This window comes from Oncorhynchus masou, chromosome 12 (assembly GCF_036934945.1).
Source record: "Oncorhynchus masou masou isolate Uvic2021 chromosome 12, UVic_Omas_1.1, whole genome shotgun sequence".
Lineage (NCBI taxonomy): Eukaryota > Metazoa > Chordata > Actinopteri > Salmoniformes > Salmonidae > Oncorhynchus > Oncorhynchus masou.
Window position 1 is genome coordinate 8,363,327 of NC_088223.1, and position 22,221 is coordinate 8,385,547.

At 42.9% G+C, this 22,221-nt stretch overlaps 1 protein-coding gene across 1 annotated transcript in view; it reads left to right on the plus strand.

The window, feature by feature from the left end:
• Positions 1 to 1,142: 1,142 nt before the first annotated feature.
• Positions 1,143 to 22,221, plus strand: part of LOC135549001 (golgin subfamily A member 6-like protein 1) — a 51,420-nt gene continuing 30,341 nt past the window's right edge. The window contains exons 1-2 of the mRNA XM_064979073.1: positions 1,143 to 1,385; positions 11,459 to 12,185. Coding sequence (XP_064835145.1) covers positions 1,143 to 1,385; positions 11,459 to 12,185 — 970 coding nt within the window. The remainder of the gene's footprint in view (positions 1,386 to 11,458; positions 12,186 to 22,221) is intronic.

Here is a 22,221-nt window from a genome sequence, read left to right on the forward strand (position 1 = left end):
CTGCCACCCATCACTTTCCTCCCTATATTCTCTCTGCTCATAATATCCTCTCTGCTACAGACACCAATAACACCCATCACTTTCCTCCCTATATTCTCTCTGCTCCCTATATCCTCTCTGCTACAGACACCAATAACACCCATCACTTTCCTCCCTATATTCTCTCTGCTCCCTTTATCCTCTCTGCTAGACACCAATACCACCCATCACTTTCCTCCCTATATTCTCTCTGCTCATAATATCCTCTCTGCTACAGACACCAATACCACCCATCACTTTCCTCCCTATATTCTCTCTGCTACAGACACCAATACCACCCATCACTCTCCTCCTAATATCCTCTCTGCTACAGATATCAATAATGTTTCCCTAGAGAAGCAGGCACTTACAGAAACTTTGCTTGTGTGTGTGTGTGCTCCTGTATATCTCTCTTTCTCTGTTTCTTCAGCTCTAGGTGATGGTGCCGGAGGGGAGGGCTGCCGTCTTACCGGCTCTCAACCAATCATGCTTTTTTTGTTTGCTTTTTCTCATTGTTTGTAACTCGTTTTGTACATAATGTTGCTGCTACAGTCTCTTATGACCGAAGTCTCTTATGACCGAAAATAGCTTCTGGACATCAGAACTGGGATAATTCGCATCAAATAGGACAAGGAGTTCTTCTTCAGTGAGTCGAACGCGAGGGATATACTGCAGACACCCGACCAGGCCCAGATCCCCGTGATTTGCTGGAGAAGGAAACTGAGATTTCGAGCATGTCACCACAGAGCCAAGTTGGCACTAAAACTGTACTCGAGCTGTATTCCGCCATAAACTAACAGGAAACCGCTCACCCAGAGGTGGCGCTGCTGATAGTCGGAGACTTTAATGAAGGGATTCTAAATCAGTTCTACCAAATTTCTATCAGCATGTTAAATGTGCATCCAGAGGGAAAATACTCTAAACCACCTTTACTCTACACACAGAGAAGTTTACAAAGCTCTCCCATGCCCTCCATTTGGCAAATCTGACCAGAATTATATCCTCATGATTCCTGCTTACAAGCAAAAATTAAACAGAAAGCATCAGTGACTCGGTCAATAAAAAAGTGGTCAGATCAAGCAGATGCTAAACGACAAGAATGTTTTTCTAGCACAGACTGGAGTATGTTCCTGAATTATTCCGACGGCGTTGAGGAGTACACCACATCAGTCACTGGCTTCATCAATAAGTGCATTGAGGACGTCATCCCTACAGTGACTGTACGTACATACTCCAACCAGAAGCCATGGATTACAGGCAACATTCGCACCGAGCTAAAGGGTAGAGCTGCGGCATTCAAGGAGCAGGCCTCTAACCCAGAAGTTTATAAGAAATCCCGCTATGCCCTCCGACGAACCATCAAACAGGCAAAGCCTCAATACAGGACTAAGATTGAATCATACGACACTGGCTCCGATGCTCGTCAGATGTGGCAGGGCTTGCAAACTATTACAGACTACAAAGGGAAGCACAGCCGAGAGCTGCCCAGGGACACAAGCCTACCAGACGAACTACATAACTTCTATGCTCACTTCCAGGCAAGTAACACTGAAACATGCATGAGAGCAACAGCTTTTCCCGGATGACAGTGTGATCACGCTCTCCGCAGCCGATGTGAGTAAGACCTTTAAACAGATCAACATTCACAAGGCCACAGGGCCAGACAGATTACCAGGACGTGTACTCTGAGCATGCGCTGACCAACTGACAAGTGATTTCTCCCTCTCCCTGTCTGAGTCTGTATTACCAACATGTTTCAAGCAGACCATCATAGTCCCTGTGCCCAAGAACACTAAGGTAACCTGTCTAAATGACTCCCGACCCATAGCACTCACGTCTGTAGTCATGGAATGCTTTGAAAGGCTGGTCAAGGCTCACATCAACACCATTATCCCAGAAACATTTTAAATGTATTTATTATTTTGGAACTTTTGTAAGTGTAATGTTTGCTGCACATTTGTAATGTTTATTTCACTTTTGTTTATTATCTATGTCACGTGCTTTGGCAATGTAAACATGTGTTTCCCATGACAATAAAGCCCCTTAAATTGAATTGAATTGAGAGAGAGAGAGAGAGAGAGAGAGAGAGAGAGAGAGAAGCCATGAGCAGGCAAACAGGCCCAACCCCAACTCATACACTGGCCAATGGCATGTACTAGATGCTCAGCAGGCTCTGCTCATGCCAATAAAGCACCTTAAAATTGAAATTGAATTGAGAGGGAGATGCATGGTGTGAAGGGCGTGAAGTGGCAGTTGTCCCTGTCCTGATGGCGATATATGGAGGAAAAGGAGGAGAGAGAGAGAGAGGCAGACAGATGTGATGACTGGAGAGCGTTCCTCCACTGCAGTGAGTGGACAGGAGACAGAGAGAGAAGAAGGGCAATTGAGGGATGAAATAGGAGAGAGATGGAGGGAAGCTTGATGAGCAAAAAGCGTGCCTCCATTGCAGAGAGCGAGTGAGGGAAAGTAAGGGAGAGATAGAGAGCGGGAGAGAGTGAGGCAGTTAGAGGGAGGTAGAGAGAACAAGGACAATTGACGGATGAAATAGGAGAGAGAGAGAGATCGAGGGAAGCTTAATGAGCAAAAACCGTGCCTCAGTGGCAGAAAGAGAAGTAAGGGAGAGAGAGAGAAAGACACACAGAGAGAGACTTGCTTTGGCAATGTTAACACATGTTTCCCATGCCAATAAAGCCCCTTGAATTGAATTGAATTGAATTGAGAGAGAGAGAGGCACAGAGACACATAGACAGAGACACAGAGGCAGAGACACAGAGACAGAGACACAGAGACACAGAGACAGAGACACAGAGACAGAGACATAGACAGACAGACAGACAGACAGACAGACAGACAGACAGACAGACAGACAGACAGACAGACAGACAGACAGACAGACAGACAGACAGACAGACAGACAGAGACACAGAGACACAGAGAGACAGAGACACAGACATAGAGACAGACAGAGACACAGAGAGACAGAGACACAGAGAGACAGAGACACAGAGACAGACACAAAGACAGAGACAGAGAAACAGACACAGACAGAGAGACAGACAGAGACACAGAGACACAGAGGACAGAGGCACAGAGACAGAGACACAGAAACAGAGACACATAGACAGAGACTCAGAGACAGAGACACAGAGACACAGAGACAGAGACACAGAGAGACAGACAGAGACACAGAGACACAGAGACATAAACACAGAGACAGAGACACAAAGACAGAGACAGAGAAACAGACACAGACAGAGAGACTGAGACACAGAGACACAGAGACACAGAGACACAGAGACACAGAGACAGAGACAGAGACACAGAGACACAGACAGAGACACAGAGACAGAGACACAGACAGACAGAGACACACAGACAGAGACACAGACGGAGACACAGACAGAGACACAGAGAGACAGAGAGACAGACAGACAGACAGACAGACAGACAGACAGACAGACAGACAGACAGACAGACAGACAGACAGACAGACAAACAGACAGACAGACAGACAGAGACACAGAGAGATTGAAATGGAACATGGCTCAGTCACAGTGACACCAGAAACAGAGGAAGACAGAGTGATCAAAAGACAGAAAGAATCAAGTTAACTCCTTAGGGTATAGGGGGCAGCATTTTCACTTTGGATAAATAGCGTGCCCAATTTCAACTTCCTGCTACTCATGCCAAGAATATAAGATATGCATAGTATTAGCATTTGGATAGACAACACTCTGAAGTTTCTAAAACTGTTTGAATCATGTCTGTGAGTATAACAGAACTTATGTAGCAGGCAAAACCCAGAGGACAAACCATTCTGAAAAAAAAACATGTTGAGGTCTATTCAATGAGTTCTTATGGGGAAATGATATTTTTTAGGCACTTGTTTGCAGTTCCTACTGCTTCCACTGGATGTTACCAGGCTTTGGAAAATGGTTGAGGTTATTCCTTTGTGAAATGAAGAAGTACGGCCATCTTGGAACTGGGTAACACTGTTGAAAGTTGCGCAAAACTTGAAAAGTAGCGTTGGTGGTTTGTTGTCTTCCTGTATTGAACACAGAAAGACCCATCTTCAATTTGATCGATTATTAACATTTAAAAATACCTAAAGTTGTATTACAAAAGTAGTTTGAAATGTTTTTACAGGTATCTTATGAGATATTTTATAGTGACGTTGCGCAAATTGGAAGCTGTTTTTTTCTGGATCAAACGAGCCAAATAAATTGACCTTTTGGATATATATGGACGGAATTAATCGAACAAAAGGACCAATTGTGATGTTTATGGGACATATTGGAGTGCCAACAAAAGAAGCTCATCAAAGGTAAGGGATGTTTTATATTTTATTTCTGCGTTTTGTGTAGCGCCTGCAGGGTTGAAATATGCTACTCTCTTTGTTTACTGTTGTGCTATCATCAGATAATAGCTTCTTATGCTTTCGCCGAAAAACCTTTTTAAAATCTGACATGTTGGCTGGATTCCCAACAAGTGCAGCTTTAATTTAGTATCTTACATATGTGATTTAATGAAAGTTTGATTTTTATATCATTTTATTTGAATTTGCCGCTTTGCATTTTCCATGGCTTTTGGCCAAGTGGGACACTAGCGGTTCAATGAGGCAAATACAACAGGGGTAGACCTTACAGTGAAATGCTTACTTTAAAGCCCTAAAGTAACAATGGAATTTTAAGAAAATAACACTCAAAAAGAACGAGATAAGAAAAACAAATAATTAAGGAGCAACTGTAAATAACAATAGTGGGGCTATATACAGGGTGTTACGGTACAGAGTCAATGTGGAGGCTATATACAGGGTGTTACGGTACAGAGTCAATGTGGAGGCTATATACAGGGTGTTACGGTACAGAGTCAATGTGGAGGCTATATACAGGGTGTTACGGTACAGAGTCAATGTGGAGGCTATATACAGGGTGTTACGGTACAGAGTCAATGTGGAGGCTATATACAGGGTGTTACGGTACAGAGTCAATGTGGAGGCTATATACAGGGTGTTACGGTACAGAGTCAATGTGGAGGCTATATACAGGGTGTTACGGTACAGAGTCAATGTGGAGGCTATATACAGGGTGTTACGGTACAGAGTCAATGTGGAGGCTATATACAGGGTGTTACGGTACAGAGTCAATGTGGAGGCTATATACAGGGTGTTACGGTACAGAGTCAATGTGGAGGCTATATACAGGGTGTTACGGTACAGAGTCAATGTGGAGGCTATATACAGGGTGTTACGGTACAGAGTCAATGTGGAGGCTATATACAGGGTGTTACGGTACAGAGTCAATGTGGAGGCTATATACAGGGTGTTACGGTACAGAGTCAATGTGGAGGCTATATACAGGGTGTTACGGTACAGAGTCAATGTGGAGGCTATATACAGGGTGTTACGGTACAGAGTCAATGTGGAGACTATATACAGGGTGTTACGGTACAGAGTCAATGTGGAGGCTATATACAGGGTGTTACGGTACAGAGTCAATGTGGAGGCTATATACAGGGTGTTACGGTACAGAGTCAATGTGGAGGCTATATACAGGGGGTACCGGTACAGAGTCAATGTGGAGGCTATATACAGGGTGTTACGGTACAGAGTCAATGTGGAGGCTATATACAGGGGGTACCGGTACAGAGTCAATGTGGAGGCTATATACAGGGTGTTACGGTACAGAGTCAATGTGGAGGCTATATACAGGGTGTTACGGTACAGAGTCAATGTGGAGGCTATATACAGGGGGTACCGGTACAGAGTCAATGTGGAGGCTATATACAGGGTGTTACGGTACAGAGTCAATGTGGAGGCTATATACAGGGTGTTACGGTACAGAGTCAATGTGGAAGCTAAATACAGGGGTTACCGGTACAGAGCCAATGTGGAGGCTATATACAGGGGGTACCGGTACAGAGTCAATGTGGAGGCTAAATACAGGGGATACCGGCACAGAGTCAATGTGGAGGCTAAATACAGGGGGTACCGGCACAGAGTCAATGTGGAGGCTGTATACAGGGGGTACCGGTACAGAGTCAATGTGGAGGCTATATACAGGGGGTACCGGTACAGAGTCAATGTGGAGGCTATATACAGGGGGTACCGGTACAGAGTCAATGTGGAGGCTATATACAGGGGGTACCGGTACAGAGTCAATGTGGAGGCTATATACAGGGGGTACCGGTACAGAGTCAATGTGGAGGCTATATACAGGGGGTACCGGTACAGAGTCAATGTGGAGGCTATCAAATCAAATCAAATCAAATCAAATCTAATGTTTATTTGTCACATACACATGGTTAGCAGATGTTAATGCGAGTGTAGCGAAATGCTTGTGCTTCTAGTTCCGACAATGCAGTAATAACCAACAAGTAATCTAACTAACAATTCCTAAACTACTGTCTTATACACAGTGTAAGGGGATAAAGAATATGTACATAAGGATATATGAATGAGTGATGGTACAGAGCAGCATAGGCAAGATACAGTAGATGGTATCGAGTACAGTATATACATATGAGATGAGTTTGTAAACAAAGTGGCATAGTTAAAGTGGCTAGTGATACATGTATTACATAAATATGCAGTCGATGATATAGAGTACAGTATATACGTATGCATATGAGATGAATAATGTAGGGAAAGTAACATTATATAAGGTAGCATTGTTTAAAGTGGCTAGTGATATATTTACATCATTTCCCATCAATTCCCATTATTAAAGTGGCTGGAGTTGAGTCAGTGTCAGTGTGTTGGCAGCAGCCACTCAATGTTACTGGTGGCTGTTTAACAGTCTGATGGCCTTGAGATAGAAGCTGTTTTTCAGTCTCTCGGTCCCAGCTTTGATGCACCTGTACTGACCTTGCCTTCTGGATGATAGCGGGGTGAACAGGCAGTGGCTCGGGTGGTTGATGTCCTTGATGATCTTTATGGACTTCCTGTAACATCGGGTGGTGTAGGTGTCCTGGAGGGCAGGTAGTTTGCCCCCGGTGATGCGTTGTGCAGACCTCACTACCCTCTGGAGAGCCTTACGGTTGAGGGCGGAGCAGTTGCCGTACCAGGCGGTGATACAGCCCGCCAGGATGCTCTCGATTGTGCATCTGTAGAAGTTTGTGAGTGCTTTTGGTGACAAGCCGAATTTCTTCTGCCTCCTGAGGTTGAAGAGGCGCTGCTGCGCCTTCTTCACGATGCTGTCTGTGTGAGTGGACCAATTCAGTTTGTCTGTGATGTGTATGCCGAGGAACTTAAAACTTGCTACCCTCTCCGCTACTGTTCCATCGATGTGGATAGGGGGGTGTTCCCTCTGCTGTTTAGTAGTCGTTTAGCTCAGTTACCTTAGCTTTCTTGGGAACAGGAACAATGGTGGCCCTCTTGAAGCATGTGGGAACAGCAGACTGGTATAGGGATTCATTGAATACGTCCGTAAACACACCAGCCAGCTGGTCTGCGCATGCTCTGAGGGCGCGGCTGGGGATGCCGTCTGGGCCTGCAGCCTTGCGAGGGTTAACACGTTTAAATGTTTTACTCACCTCGGCTGCAATGAAGGAGAGACCGCATGGTTCCGTTGCAGGCCGTGTCAGTGGCACTGTATTGTCCTCAAAGCGGGCAAAAAAGTTATTTAGTCTGTCTGGGAGCAAGACATCCTGGTCCATGACTGGGCTGGATTTCTTCCTGTAGTCCGTGATTGACTGTAGACCCTGCCACATGCCTCTTGTGTCTGAGCCGTTGAATTGAGATTCTACTTTGTCTCTGTACTGACACTTAGCTTGTTTGATAGCCTTGCGGAGGGAATAGCTGCACTGTTTGTATTCGGTCATGTTACCTGACACCTTGCCCTGATTAAAAGCAGTGGTTTGCGCTTTCAGTTTCACGCGAATGCTGCCATCAATCCACGGTTTCTGGTTAGGGAATGTTTTAATCGTTGCTATGGGAACGACATCTTCAACGCACGTTCTAATGAACTCGCACACCGAATCAGCGTATTCGTCAATGTTGTTATCTGACGCAATACAAAACATGTCTCAGTCCACGTGATGGAAGCAGTCTTGGAGTGTGGAGTCAGCTTGGTCGGACCAGCGTTGGACAGACCTCAGCGTGGGAGCTTCTTGTTTCAGTTTCTGTCTGTAGGCAAAATGGAGTCGTGGTCAGCTTTTCCGAAAGGGTGGCGGGGCAGGGCCTTATATGCGTCGCGGAAGTTAGAGTAACAATGATCCAAGGTTTTTCCACCCCTGGTTGCGCAATCGATATGCTGATAAAATTTAGGGAGTCTTGTTTTCAGATTAGCCTTGTTAAAATCCCCAGCTACAATGAATGCAGCCTCCGGATAAATGGTTTCCAGTTTGCAAAGAGTTACATAAAGTTTGTTCAGAGCCATCGATGTGTCTGCTTGGGGGGGATATATACGGCTGTGATTATAATCGAAGAGAATTCTCTTGGTAGATAATGCGGTCTACATTGGATTGTGAGGAATTCTAAATCAGGTGAACAGAAGGATTTGAGTTCCTGTATGTTTCTTTCATCACACCATGTCTCATTAGCCATAAGGCATACGCCCCCGCCCCTCTTCTTACCAGAAAGGTGTTTGTTTCTGTCGGCGCGATGCGTGGAGAAACCCGTTGGCTGCACCGCTTCGGATAGAGTCAATGTGGAGGCTATATACAGGGGTGTTCCAGTATAGAGTCAATGTGGAGGCTATATACAGGGGGTACCAGTTCAGAGTAAATGTGGAGGCTATATACAGGGTGTTATGGTACAGAGTAAATGTGTCAATGTGCAGGCGCACCGGTGTTGAGGTAATTGAGACAATTATGTTTATTAGATGTTCAGGAGTCTTATGGCTTGGGGTTGGAAGCTGTTTAGAAGCCTCTTGGATCTAGACTTTGTGCTCCCGGAACCTCTTGCAGTGTGATAGCAGAGAGAACAGTCCATGACTATAACAGTCTATGACTTCCTCTGACACTGCCTGGTATAGGAGGTCCTGGGTGGTACCGTACGCACTACCATCTGTAGGGCCTTGCGTTCTAATGCCGAGCCATTTCAATACCAGGTGGTGATGCAGCTGTAGAACCTTTTAAGGATCTGGGGGGAAAAGGGTTTGTCATGCCCTCTTCACAACTGTCTTGGTTTATTTGGACCGTGATAGTTCGTTACTGATGTGGACAACAAGTAACTTGAAACTCTCGACCCGCTCCACTAGAGCCCCGTCAATGTTAATGGGGGCCTGTTCTGCCCGGCTTTTCCTGTAGTCCACGATCAGCTCCTTTATCTTGCTCACATTTAGGGAGAGGTTGTTGTCCTGGCGCATCACTGCCAGTTCTTTGACCTCCTCCCTATAGGCTGTCTCATTGTTGTCAGTGATCAGACCACTATAGTGTCTTCAGCACTGGCAGTACTTTCCTTACATCTACAGAATTTCTTAATATTATTCAGTTCCTTTGGTTTTGATGCCTCAGATTGAGCAAAGCTCCTTTCAAGTAGAGTGTGATTTTGCTGTGATCTGATAGGGGTGTCAGTGGACTGACTGTGAACGCTCTGAGAGACTCTGGGTTCAGGTCAGTGACAAAGTAGTCTACAATACTACAGCCAAGAGATGAGCTATAGGTGTACCTAGCGCCTCGAAGCCTCCCATTGACTGTGTACATACCCAGCAGAGAGAATAAAGTAGACGGTGCACGTCAAACGTTTGATTTATGACCCTATGGCTGGATGACGTGTGCATGCCCAAATATGGGCATCCGGTCAGGACATCCTTGAGGGAAGGTGTCACATGGTTATGCCCATATAAGGGCATCCTCTTCCTGTTGTCAGGTGTTAGAGTGTGTGTTAATTTATGTCTATATTGCATCCATTCCTTTGAAGTTGTCATGATGATTGATGTGTAGGGACCTGGTTGAACTGGGGGGGATGTTTTTGAACATTTCAAAGAGGATGGCCCCACACCCCCTATTTTATTGCCCTTAGGGCTGTTGTCTATGAAGCAATGGAATGTCCGGGGGGATTGTGTTGATGGCATTATAAATAAGACCCAGAACAACACATGTGGTCCCAGAACACTTAACAAGATTTTTAAAATAAACCCAGAACATTAAACATACAATTATGTCTCCTAGGCCAATTCTCAGGGTACTATGCATCTCTTGTCATGAACCCAATGATAAAAGCAACGAGGACATTTTGTATGATGCCCCTGAATGTTTTAAAGGAGTTTTGGATAGGCGTGATGGGCATATGACAGCGGTCCCAACCCCCTTTATCATGCAAAATCCTGAGTGGTACAACCCTGCCAGGCTATGCATTGGACGAGCTTGTGTGCGGGCGCAGTGATTTAAAAGCCATAAGGATCTCTTCAATGGCGTATAGCCTCGACTCAAAAGTCACAATTTTAGCATGTGAACAATATGATAGCACAAATACGACAAAATCTGTCAGTATTTTCCAAAGCCTGCAAGGATGTGAACTTTTTTATGCCAGTATTTAGCTTTAAATGGATTGATTACCCATTATTATTATTATTATTATTATTCATACCCCTGATGAATAAGCTGGACAGTCTTGTCCAAAATTGTGAACAATTACGTTGCTGGCCGCTTCTATCCTGAAGACATACCCAGGATCTACATGCAAGACGTTTGATCTATCCATGGAGTGAAAACTTACGGAGCTTTGATGGAGCAAGAGAGTCTGTCTTGACGACGGGGAATTGGACACAGATGGTTGTCGGGGCTAAACTAAACTAAACTAAACTAAACCAGGCCCTTTATCTGTGAGAAAGGAATAGTACAAATGTTTAAATAATTATAGCATGTTTTAAAAGGTCTGTACTAAAGATTTAGAATTAAATAAAAGGGTATTAATGCTATATCTCACCTTCAACAAATTGAATCTCTCTTTTCTCTCTCACCCCGGTCTGTCGCGGCGAAATGCAATGTCTTAAAAAAACTATGTCTTATTTTACACGAAAACAGTCTTTCTTTACTAAAAATTATGAATTAAATAAATGGTTTTAAAGCGGTATCTCACCTTTAACCTTTAGCTCTGTCTTTTCGCTCTATCAACATGCCTGTCCCGGAGAAAAAGGCTTGTGTGCGTGTGCGTGACATGTATGTGTGTATGTTTCAAAACAAAGGGGGTGGAGGTGTGTGTTTCTGCATGGGGGCGTTTGAAACCAAAAAGGTGTGTGAGGCTGTTTCAGGATTGTGTGTGCGTCTCTTCAATTAGGCACTTTGATTCATTACCACACATGCCTTTAGGTGTTGCGTATTTATCTCACTCCAGAGGACGTGGGGGGCTCAAAAGTCAAACAACCCAGACAGAATGTATCTTGTCTAGACAAGCTCCTACTGTTTAAAACAAATGTTACTTCTAATCAGCGCATATACCAACGGTCCCTCCACCCCAGGTTACTCTGTAAACTAATTACAGACTATCTCTCGTTAGAGACAGGACGGCGGAGCGAGGCTAGTGAAACATCTACTATCCATTCTGTACGAAGGGCAAAAGCGCAACTCCAGACACAAGGCCAACAGCCCAGAAGAGTTATCTGCCCAGAAGAGTTATCCGCCCAGAAGAGTTATCAGCCCAGAAGAGTTATCAGCCCAGAAGAGTTATCAGCCCAGAAGAGTTATCAGCCCAGAAGAGTTATCAGCCCAGAAGAGTTATCAGCCCAGAAGAGTTATCCGCCCAGAAGAGTTATCCGCCCAGAAGAGTTATCCGCCCAGAAGAGTTATCAGCCCAGAAGAGTTATCAGCCCAGAAGAGTTATCAGCCCAGAAGAGTTATCAGCCCAGAAGAGTTATCAGCCCAGAAGAGTTATCAGCCCAGAAGAGTTATCCGCCCAGAAGAGTTATCCGCCCAGAAGAGTTATCCGCCCAGAAGAGTTATCCGCCCAGAAGAGTTATCAGCCCAGAAGAGTTATCAGCCCAGAAGAGTTATCAGCCCAGAAGAGTTACCAGCCCAGAAGAGTTATCAGCCCAGAAGAGTTATCAGCCCAGAAGAGTTATCCGCCCAGAAGAGTTATCAGCCCAGAAGAGTTATCAGCCCAGAAGAGTTATCAGCCCAGAAGAGTTATCAGCCCAGAAGAGTTATCAGCCCAGAAGAGTTATCAGCCCAGAAGAGTTATCAGCCCAGAAGAGTTATCAGCCCAGAAGAGTTATCAGCCCAGAAGAGTTATCAGCCCAGAAGAGTTATCAGCCCAGAACAGCTAAAAAATTATCTGTGAATCCGTCCTAATGGAGCTTTCTGAAGGTGGGTTAGTGAAAATAATATATTAGATTTGGAGGCGTTAGTTATTTTCAGGGAATTGTTTGGATATTACAATTTGATATAGTTCTAATGTTAAACAGGAGTTATATGTTTTTTTAAAACGATTTTTTAGGTAATATGTCAAATTCACATATTCTTATAATTTTAAATGTATATATATCGTATAAATATACGTTAATATTATCTAATGTTTGTAGGATATCCATCCTTTACCCAGCTGCTACCAAGAATATTTGATTGGGAACCGACAGCGTTAGAAGGGGGTTCAGCAGAGCAAAATGCAACCAGTCACCATCACACTATTGTCGACGTAAGTCCAAAAATGAAATCCATAAGAATATTTATACATTAAAAACAAAAAGTCTGCACCCGATATCAAAAGCTATTTATGTGTTTACAGCTGACAGTCCTCAAAGAAGAAGAAGGATCCCGGCTGCATTATGGACTCTGAATGACTACGGCAGAACCGTTATTCTCCCGTTCTGTACGAACGTTTTCTCAAACAAACCAAGAACCGAGGCTATAACCGTCCCATCAACTCCCCCTGGAACCTCCACCCACTCGCACCATATGCCAGACCCAAAGAACCAACGCACAAATCAGGCTCCAGTGCGCAGAATCACCCGAGAAGAAGATGTGTTACTGGGCAGGTAGCTTACTGCTTCATGAAACGCTGCTACATGGACACTGTCTGAAGCCATTATATATATATATATATATATATATATATATATATGTTATTAGTTATACATATTTTATTATTATTTAGACATTTTTATGATTGAATATGTTAAAACAATGACATATAATGTTTTTTCAGACTCCAACGAATCTGGAATGACTGGTGGAAAAAGTCTAGAGCCCACAGTTTCCGCAATTTGTCAGAACAGCCCGCTTCAAAAAAGCTGAGGTAATTTAATGATGTATTGTTAATATATTAAACTATTATATCTGAAATGTATTTGACATTTTTAATTTAATATATTTTTATGTTTAAGAAACCTATTTTGTATATATTATTTTCTTTCAGACTCGGTATGATGGGAAGCCCCGGTGTATAGCGGCACAGAAGACCATACACAACGAGAGCACGCGGAGGATTTCGGCGCAAAGGACATCCCCAATAAAGCACTGAGCTGGGATGATTTCAACATCATAACTGTTCAGTATGTCTGGATGAAAATTGTCTGATGCAGCCCTTAAACCTGACACAATGTGCAGATTATCACCGTACATGTCGTTCGGCCTACTGTTACGAAAAACACAAAATTGAAACATGGCACCCCAAGGCCTGTAAATCTGTAAGCAGTTGTGACTAACAAGAAATGTCCAAAATGGCAGTGCAATTACAACCTTAAAATAGATAGCCCTGAACCGCATGTGTGTGGAATCATACATTGCCCAATCTGTAAAGGGCCTTTGAAAAGCAGAAATGCTGAAGTGGTTCAAGAAGTGCCACACGGGTGTTATATTCAGCCCTTGGCTGAAGATGAACATTCAGAGAAATATGTGTTCTATGATTTTGATACTAATCTACAATCGGGGGTTCATTTGCTTATTTTTGTATCTACCATGACTTTCAAGGGTGATAAGCGGTCTGCAGAGGGGCCCAATTGTGCACTCCTCTTTCTAAAACCCCAGTACAGAAACTTCACGTTTATAGCGCACAATTCTAGTCTATGACTCCTACCTTCTTTTGAACCCATTGATACAGCAAGGCGTTGCACCCAGTGTCATAGCTCAAGGAAGTAAAATATTGTGTTTTGTAGACCCCGCCTTCAACTAGAGATACATTGACAGTTTAAGCTTCTTACCCATGAAATTTGGCTCAAATGCCAGAATCCTTGTGTTTTGAGAACTCTGTGAAAGGCTGGTTTCATTTGAGGAGAATCTACATTATATTGGAGCTTATCCCAGCCCAGAAATGTACGGGTGTGATCAGATGTCTCCCAAAGAGCGAGAGCGATTCATGACACTTTTGATTTCCACAAAGAGATGGATTCATACTGTGACAACGATGTAGTTATACTTTGTGAAGGATGCCTCAGATTCAGAGAAGAGGTAATCAAAAGATGCAGGCATTGACCCCTGGAGTTGTACAACTATTTGGTCGGCATGCATGAAAACCTATAGTACACACTTTCTACCTACAGCATCTATAGCTATCCCCTCGCCTGACAACAACCGGCGGCAATTCAAGTCAAACTCTAGTGGGTCCATTCAATGGTTGGAGTACTTGGCCCAGGATAAAGACATTTTTATTCAACATGCTTTGAATAGGGATGAGAAGGTGTTTGGGCCTTATCATGTACAGTGGGGCAAAAAAGTATTTAGTCAGCCACCAATTGTGCAAGTTCTCCCACTTAAAAAGATGAGAGAGGCCTGTAATTTTCATCATAGGTACACTTCAACTATGACAGACAAAATGAGGAAAAAAAATCCAGAAAGTCACATAGATTTTTAATTAATTATTTGCAAATTATGGTGGAAACATTAGGTTTTGAGGCACGATCTTACGAAATTCTTTCATTCACCCACTGAATGGTGGCAAGGTGATAGTCTTCTCGTGGTAGCAGGGTGTAGATAACCACATGTGAGTTGGGGAAAGAGTAAGAAGCTTTTTTAATCACTCCCTCAGGTCATTTGTGTTGGTTGTGGTCCGGATCTGAAGTGACCTGTTCTGCAGGCTTCTCTCGGGGAGTGTCCTGCTCTCCATCACACCTGAGCTTTCACACCTCTTCATTCATTGTCATTTGTTGAGTTTGAGTTTAATTTATTTTTACAGGGACAGTGCACATTAATCAACGTTTCAGTAAAAGTGCAGGTTTTAGCCAGCCGGCTAATTTTCAACCGCAGTCCCTGGGCAGGTTATTAAAAACAATTACAATATAGACAATAGCAACATAGGACAAGCAAGACATAGCATACAGACAGAGCAACATAGGATGAGCAAGACATAGCATACAGACATAGCAACATAGAACAAAAAGCAGCAAGACAAAATTCATAAAAGCAACAAAGTGTTTCCACACCTCACAAGCTACAGACAACAGACAACATGGAAAGCGGCAACACACAGCTAGGGACCATGTTCACAAATCTGATTGACCTTTAGCCATGTCTTCAAGCATTTTGTGAAAGTGTGATATGTGGTGCAGTTATGTGTGTCTGATGGCAGTGTATTCCAGACATGTGAAGCTCTCACAGAGAAAACTGATTTACTAAAGGTGCTTTTCCTTAAGGGAACTATACAGTCACCTCTCATGGCAGACCTTGTGGATCTGCTGACATATGTTTGGGTTTTCTGTTTATCAAAAGTACAGAGTGGAGGGGGAGGAGCCAGGCCATTTAGGATCTTGAATACAAGACATGTGTCGGTGTATTGCACAAGATTTTCCCAACTCAGGAGCTCATGCTTTCTGGGGATGAAACAGTGATGATGGCTATTGGGCTTCCTATTAAGCACTTTGAGAGCCTGTTTGTAGACAGACTGAATAGGTCTTAATGTTGTACAGCAAGCTTGGGCCCAACTAGTCAAGCAGTATGTTAAGGGGGGAGTATCATAGATTTGAAGTACAGTTTTGCTACCTCTGTAGTCAAACAATTTCGTAGAAATCGGAAATTAGCTAGGTTGAATTTGGATATTTGAATGACCTTTTTCACATGCTTTTTAAAAGAGAGGTTGGGATCAAGTATGATTCCAAGGTACTTCAAATCAGATACCACCTGGAGCTTCTCCCCTGACACATAGACATCTGGCTCAGTAGCATCTGTTGCCCTCTTTGTGAATTTTTTTCACATTGAGATGCAAACACGAGTCACTGAGCCACGTTGTAACCTGGACAATTACAGTAGTGAGTTCTTGTTCAGCTTGTTGTTTGCTCTTTACATGCACATATATAACTGTATCATCTGCATACATTTGAACTTCAGACCCAGTACAGACAGAAGGCAGATCATTAATGTACAGGCTGAACAGGAGGGGCCCCAGTATTGACCCTTGGGGCACGCCCACATCATAGCTAAGAGTGAGCGACAGCTCATTGCTCACTCTGACACACAGAGTTCTGCCTTCAAGGTATGATTTCATCCATCTCAAGGCATCAGGAAAAAGTTGAACTTGGACAATTTTGTGATGAGAATCTCATGGTTAACAGTATCAAAAGCCTTCCTTAGGTCCAGGAACACAGCCCCAACAGCACCCCCTTTGTCCATCTTGGACTTCACATTTTCCAGAAGAAAGCAGTTGGCCGTTTCTGTGGAGTGTTTCGCTCTGAAGCCAAACTGCATGGAGTGTAATGTGAAGGGGCTGTTGTTGAGGTGGGCAATCAGTTGTTCTGCTACACACTTTTCAACAACCTTTGACACCACAGGTAGTATACTAACGGGCCTGTAGTTACTCACGTCAGCAGCCTGATTTAAAGATGGCCGTTATTACCGACTTCTACACCCTTGGAAACACCCCGAGACCAATAGATGTGTTGGTGACCTTAGTAATGGGGCCAATGAGTGACTCTTTGTAGTTTTTAAGAGAGGTAGAGTCCAGCCCAAACACATCTTTGGCTTTAGAGTTCTTTACTGAGCTAATCACCTTGTTCACCTTTGCCTCAGAAACCTCCCTTATGATGAAGACAGGTTGAGCATCATTTACTAGCACTGAGCCCAAGAAACCAGTGGAGGGGTTCTGTGTCAGTACCCTGACAGAGTCAATAAAGTAGGAATTGAAGGCTATTGCTATTTCGACTGCATCCTGTGTTAGATTGTTATTCATCATGATTTCTAGTCTTTTTGCAGTGTTTCTATGGTCTTTCCCTGTTAACTCTTTTAGATTCTCCAAGATCAGTTTACAATTTCACTTTGCTTCACCAATTATGTTAATAAAGAGGTTTGCCTTGGACTGTCTGATTCCTTTCATCACCTTATTTCTCAACATGTAAAACTTACGTCTGTCATGCTCTAATTTGGATCTTAGGGCTATTTTTAGAGCATAATCTCGTTATTTCATCAATTTCCAGATTTCTCCATTTAGCCAAGGAAGAGTGCTCTCTTGGCCAGGTTTGGATTTAATTTTCTTTAGGAAACCATTTACTGTCGTCTGGATTGTGGATAGAAAAACCTGAGTTCAGCTTCCACGTCTGTATAGGACAAGAGACCATTGCATTTTAATTCCCTTAATTGCGTTTTCAAAATAGCTTAATTCACTCTTAGGTATTCTGAGTTGACCAGGCTTTCTAACAGTGGAGAGGTTAAACCTGCTCTTAGACAGCTTTCTGGCTCTAAGTGTCAGATTATGATCAGATAGCCCAGTAACCATATTGAATGATGTAGTCACTCTCTCTGGTTTATTACTGAACACCAAATCAATCTGTGTTTTAGAGCAACAAGTCACCCTGGTTGGCCCTTTAACTAGCTGTGTAAGGTCAAAGGTATTAATGATACGTTTGAGGGTTTTCCTACCAGATTTGTCTTCATAATTAATGTTAAAATCTCCCATTAAGATGACCTCTTTCACAAAATGACATTCCCTAAGCATGTTATTAAACTGATCAAAAAATAACACTTTAGGTGGAAGGTGGCCTATACATTCCAATAAGGGTAAAAGACACTTGGGGAGACACTTCAAGCCAATACATTCTAGTTCATTATCACATGACCACTCAATTTGTTTACATCGGATATGTTCTTTAATGTAAATCATCACACCCCCTCCTCTTCCTCCAATCCTGTCTCTCCTGAAGACATTGTAGCCAATCACAATCAAAGCAGCATAAGGAGAGTTTTTATGGAGCCGTGTCTCTGAGAGGCAGAGGATGTCAAGTTTGGAGTCTGTGAGTAGATGTTGAATTTAATCACTTTTTGGAATGAAACTACGAATGTCCAAGTGCCCCCCTAGTCGTCCCTTGGGCTGAGCTCGTGGGTCCCAGATGACTCGAGAGGGATTGACACATTGAAAAAAGTGAACTTTTCCGTGTTTTCTGACGGCTGGGTTTAGGCCGTTTTTATTAGGGGCAGTTCGGTAATTCGGGCAGTTAATTTCTCTCACCTCAATCTGTAGAGCAGCCATCTCTCTCAGACAGCCGTCCATCCCTCTGGGTCTTGTTGTGGAGGGGAGGGGGGGGGGTTGTGCTGGTCTGTTTTGTGGGTTTGTTCTGTCTGTATTGTGTGAACTAGCTCTCTGAGCCCCACCATGTTTCTCTCAATTTCTGTAAATGTATCCCTCTCAATGATGGAGGAGAAGTGCAATTGTGGGACCTGTTTGTGTTCAGTCCTGGGGGGGGGACAATCCTTGTCTGCAGGACAGTCGTCACAGAGAGCTTTATCTGCTGTGCTCTCTCTGAGATCCCTTCAATGTCCTGCTGAAACTGCATGAGGAACCCTGTACCACTACTGTCCCAGACTCTCTCTCTCTGAGATCCCTTAACTTCTTGCGTCGAGCAATCCCGGATCCGGGATCCTATTTATAGCCTCAAGCTCATTAGCATAACGCAACGTTAACTATTCATGAAAATCGCAAATGAAATGAAATAAATATATTTGCTCTCAAGCTTAGACTTTTGTTAACAACACTGTCATCTCAGATTTTCAAAATATGCTTTTCAACCATAGCTAAACAAGCATTTGTGTAAGAGTATTGATAGCTAGCATAGCTATAAGCCTAGAATTCAGCCAGCAACATTTTCACAAAAACAAGAAAATCATTCAAATAAAATCATTTACCTTTGAAGAACTTCAGATGTTTTCAATGAGGAGACTCAGTTAGATAGCAAATGTTCAGTTTTTCAAAAAATATTATTTGTGTAGGACAAATCGCTCCGTTTTGTTCACGTTTGGCTATGAAAAAAACGTGTATCCAGTTATAGCCTCAAGCTCATTAGCATAACGTAACGTTAACTATTTATGAAAATCGCAAATGAAATGAAATGAATGTGTTAGCTCTCAAGCTTAGCCTTTTCTTAACAACACTGTCATCTCAGATTTTTAAAATATGCTTTTGAACCATAGCAAAACAAGCATTTGTGTAAGAGTATTGATAGCTAGCGTAGCATTTAGCGGGCAACATTTTCACAAAAAACAGAAAAGGATTCAAATAAAATAATTTACCTTTGAAGAACTTCGGATGTTTTCAATGAGGAGACTCTCAGTTACATAGCAAATGTTCAGTTTTTCCTGAAAGATTCTTTGTGTAGGAGAAATTGCTCCGTTTTGTACAACACGTTCGGGTACTAAAAAAAATGAAAATTCAGTCATCAAAACGGCAAACTGTTTTCCAAATTAACTCCATAATATCGACTGAAACACGGCAAACGCTGTTTAGAATCAATCCTCAAGGTGTTTTTCACATATCTCTTCATTCATATATCGTTCGTGGATGTCTACTTTCTCCACTGAATCGCTTGGAAAAAGACTTGCAGTTCAAGATGACGCAACAATTTCGACAGAGGACACCGGGCGGACACCTGGCAAATGTAGTCTCTTATGGTCAATCTTCCAATGATATGCCTACAAATACGTCACAATGCTGCAGACACCTTGGGGAAGCGATAGAGCGGGCAGGCTCATTCCTTGCGCATTCACAGCCATATAAGGAGACAATGAAAAACAGAGCCTCAAAAATCCTGCTCATTTCCTGTTTGAAGTTTCATCTTGGTTTCGCCTGTAGCATCAGTTCTGGGTCACTCACAGACAATATCTTTGCAGTTTTGGAAACGTCAGAGTGTTCTCTTTCCAAAGCTGTCAATTATATGCATAGTCGAGCATCATTTTGTGACAAAATATTGCACTTAAAACAGGCACGTTTTTTTATCCAATAATGAAATAGTGCCCCCATAGATGTAAGAGGTTTTAAATGTCCTGCTGAAACTGCATGAGAATACCCTACACCACTACTGTTCCAGACTCTCTCTCTCTATGAGATCCCTTAAATGTCCTGCTGAAACTGCACGAGGATACCCTACACCACTACTGTCCCAGACTGCACCACTACTGTCCCAGACTCTCTCCCTCTAACATCCCTTCAATGTCCTGCTGAAACTGCACGAGGATACCCTACACCACTACTGTCCCAGACTCTCTCCCTCTAAGATCCCTTCAATGTCCTGCTGAAACTGCACGAGGATACCCTACACCACTACTGTCCCAGACTTGTACATGTTGAAAGAGGTTGTTTCAATTTCCTCAATGTGTAACGTGTTTCCACCCACCCTGGGCCAATACCCTCTCTCGACATGAAGTGGTTAAGTTGCAGAATAATGCGGCGCAGCTTGCATGGTGCCGCAGAATTCTATGGCACATTATTTAAGTGTGAACCACTGGTACCATTAAAACTTCTTGGGGACGGGGCAGTATTTTCAAGTCCGGATGAAATGCATGCCCAAATTCAATTGCTTGCTACTCATCCCCAGGAGATAAGATATGCATATTATTAGTAGATTTGGATAGAAAACACTCTGAAGTTTCTAAAACTGTTTGAACCATGTCGGTGAGTATAACAGAACTTATTTAGCAGGCGAAACCCCGAGGACAAACCATTCAGATTGTTTTTTGAGGGACTTGTTCAATGTTCACAAAAACAAGAAAAGCATTCAAATAAAATCATTTACCTTTGAAGAACTTTGGATGTTTTCAATGAGGAGACTCAGTTAGATAGCAAATGTTCAGTTTTTCCAAAAAGATTATTTGTGTAGGAGAAATCCCTCCGTTATGTTCATCACATTTGACTAAGAAAACCCCCCGAAAATTCAGTCATTACAACGCAAACTTTTTTCCAAATTATTAACTCCATAATATCGACAGAAACATGGCAAACGTTGTTTAGAATCAATCCTCAAGGTGTTTTTCACATATCTTTCGATGATAAATCATTCGGGGCAGTTGACTTTCTCTTCTGAACCAAATGGAAACGCGCATGCACCTGGAGATTACGCAATAGTTTCGACGGAGGACACCGAGCGGACACCTGGTAAATGTAGTCTCTTATGGTCAATTTTCCAATGATATGCCTACAAATACGTCACAATGCTGCAAACACCTTGGGGAAAGGACAGAAAGTGTTGGCTCATTCCTTGCATTCCACAGCCATATAAGGAGACATTGGAACACAGCGCCTCCAAAATCTGGCTTACTTCCTGTATGAAATTTCATCTTGGTTTCGCCTGTAGCATTAGTTCTCACAGACAATATCTTTGCAGTTTTGGAAATGTCAGAGTGTTTTCTTTCCAAAGCTGTCAATTATATGTCAATTATATGCATAGTCAAGCATCTTTTCGTGACAAAATATCTTGTTTAAAACGGGAAAGTTTTTCATCCAAAAATGAAATACTGCACCCAGAGGTTCAAGAGGTTAAAGATGCCATTATTAGTTACATTGTTTAAGTTTGAACGTGTAGACTGGCACTAAGAACAGAACAGCGGGAACGTTTCCCTAGTCAGCACCATTTTTAGTGCAATGCTACTTCAAATGTTTCCAGTGTGGCTCCTCCCTCTTCATCCTTCTCCCCCATGGGCTCAGTCAGTCTTCTGTGTGTGGCTCTGTGTCCCATCCCGTTCATCAAGCCCTCGTGCCTTGAACCTTGCGCACCTTCAGTGGATACAGCTGGAGAACTGCAAGGCAATCTTCATTGTGTGCCACTCGGGAACCATGACCAATATGACCAGGGTTAATAATATATCTGTGAGAATATCCAATGGGCTTTTATATAATTCTAAATTAATAATAATAATAATCGCTTTGTTTAAAATATGACAATATTTTGGAGATGATTTTGGAGATACAATTTGTGAGAATGAGGCCATTCTTGAACATGGGTGAGACGCTGTTACTAATTTGTAAATAAAGCCAGTTTGTTATTTAGAATGATTTATTTCTGATTTTAGATGGAGAGAAACCAAAAAACTACAATCATTTCAAAGGTCTCTCAGTCGAGGGCACTACAGGCATTG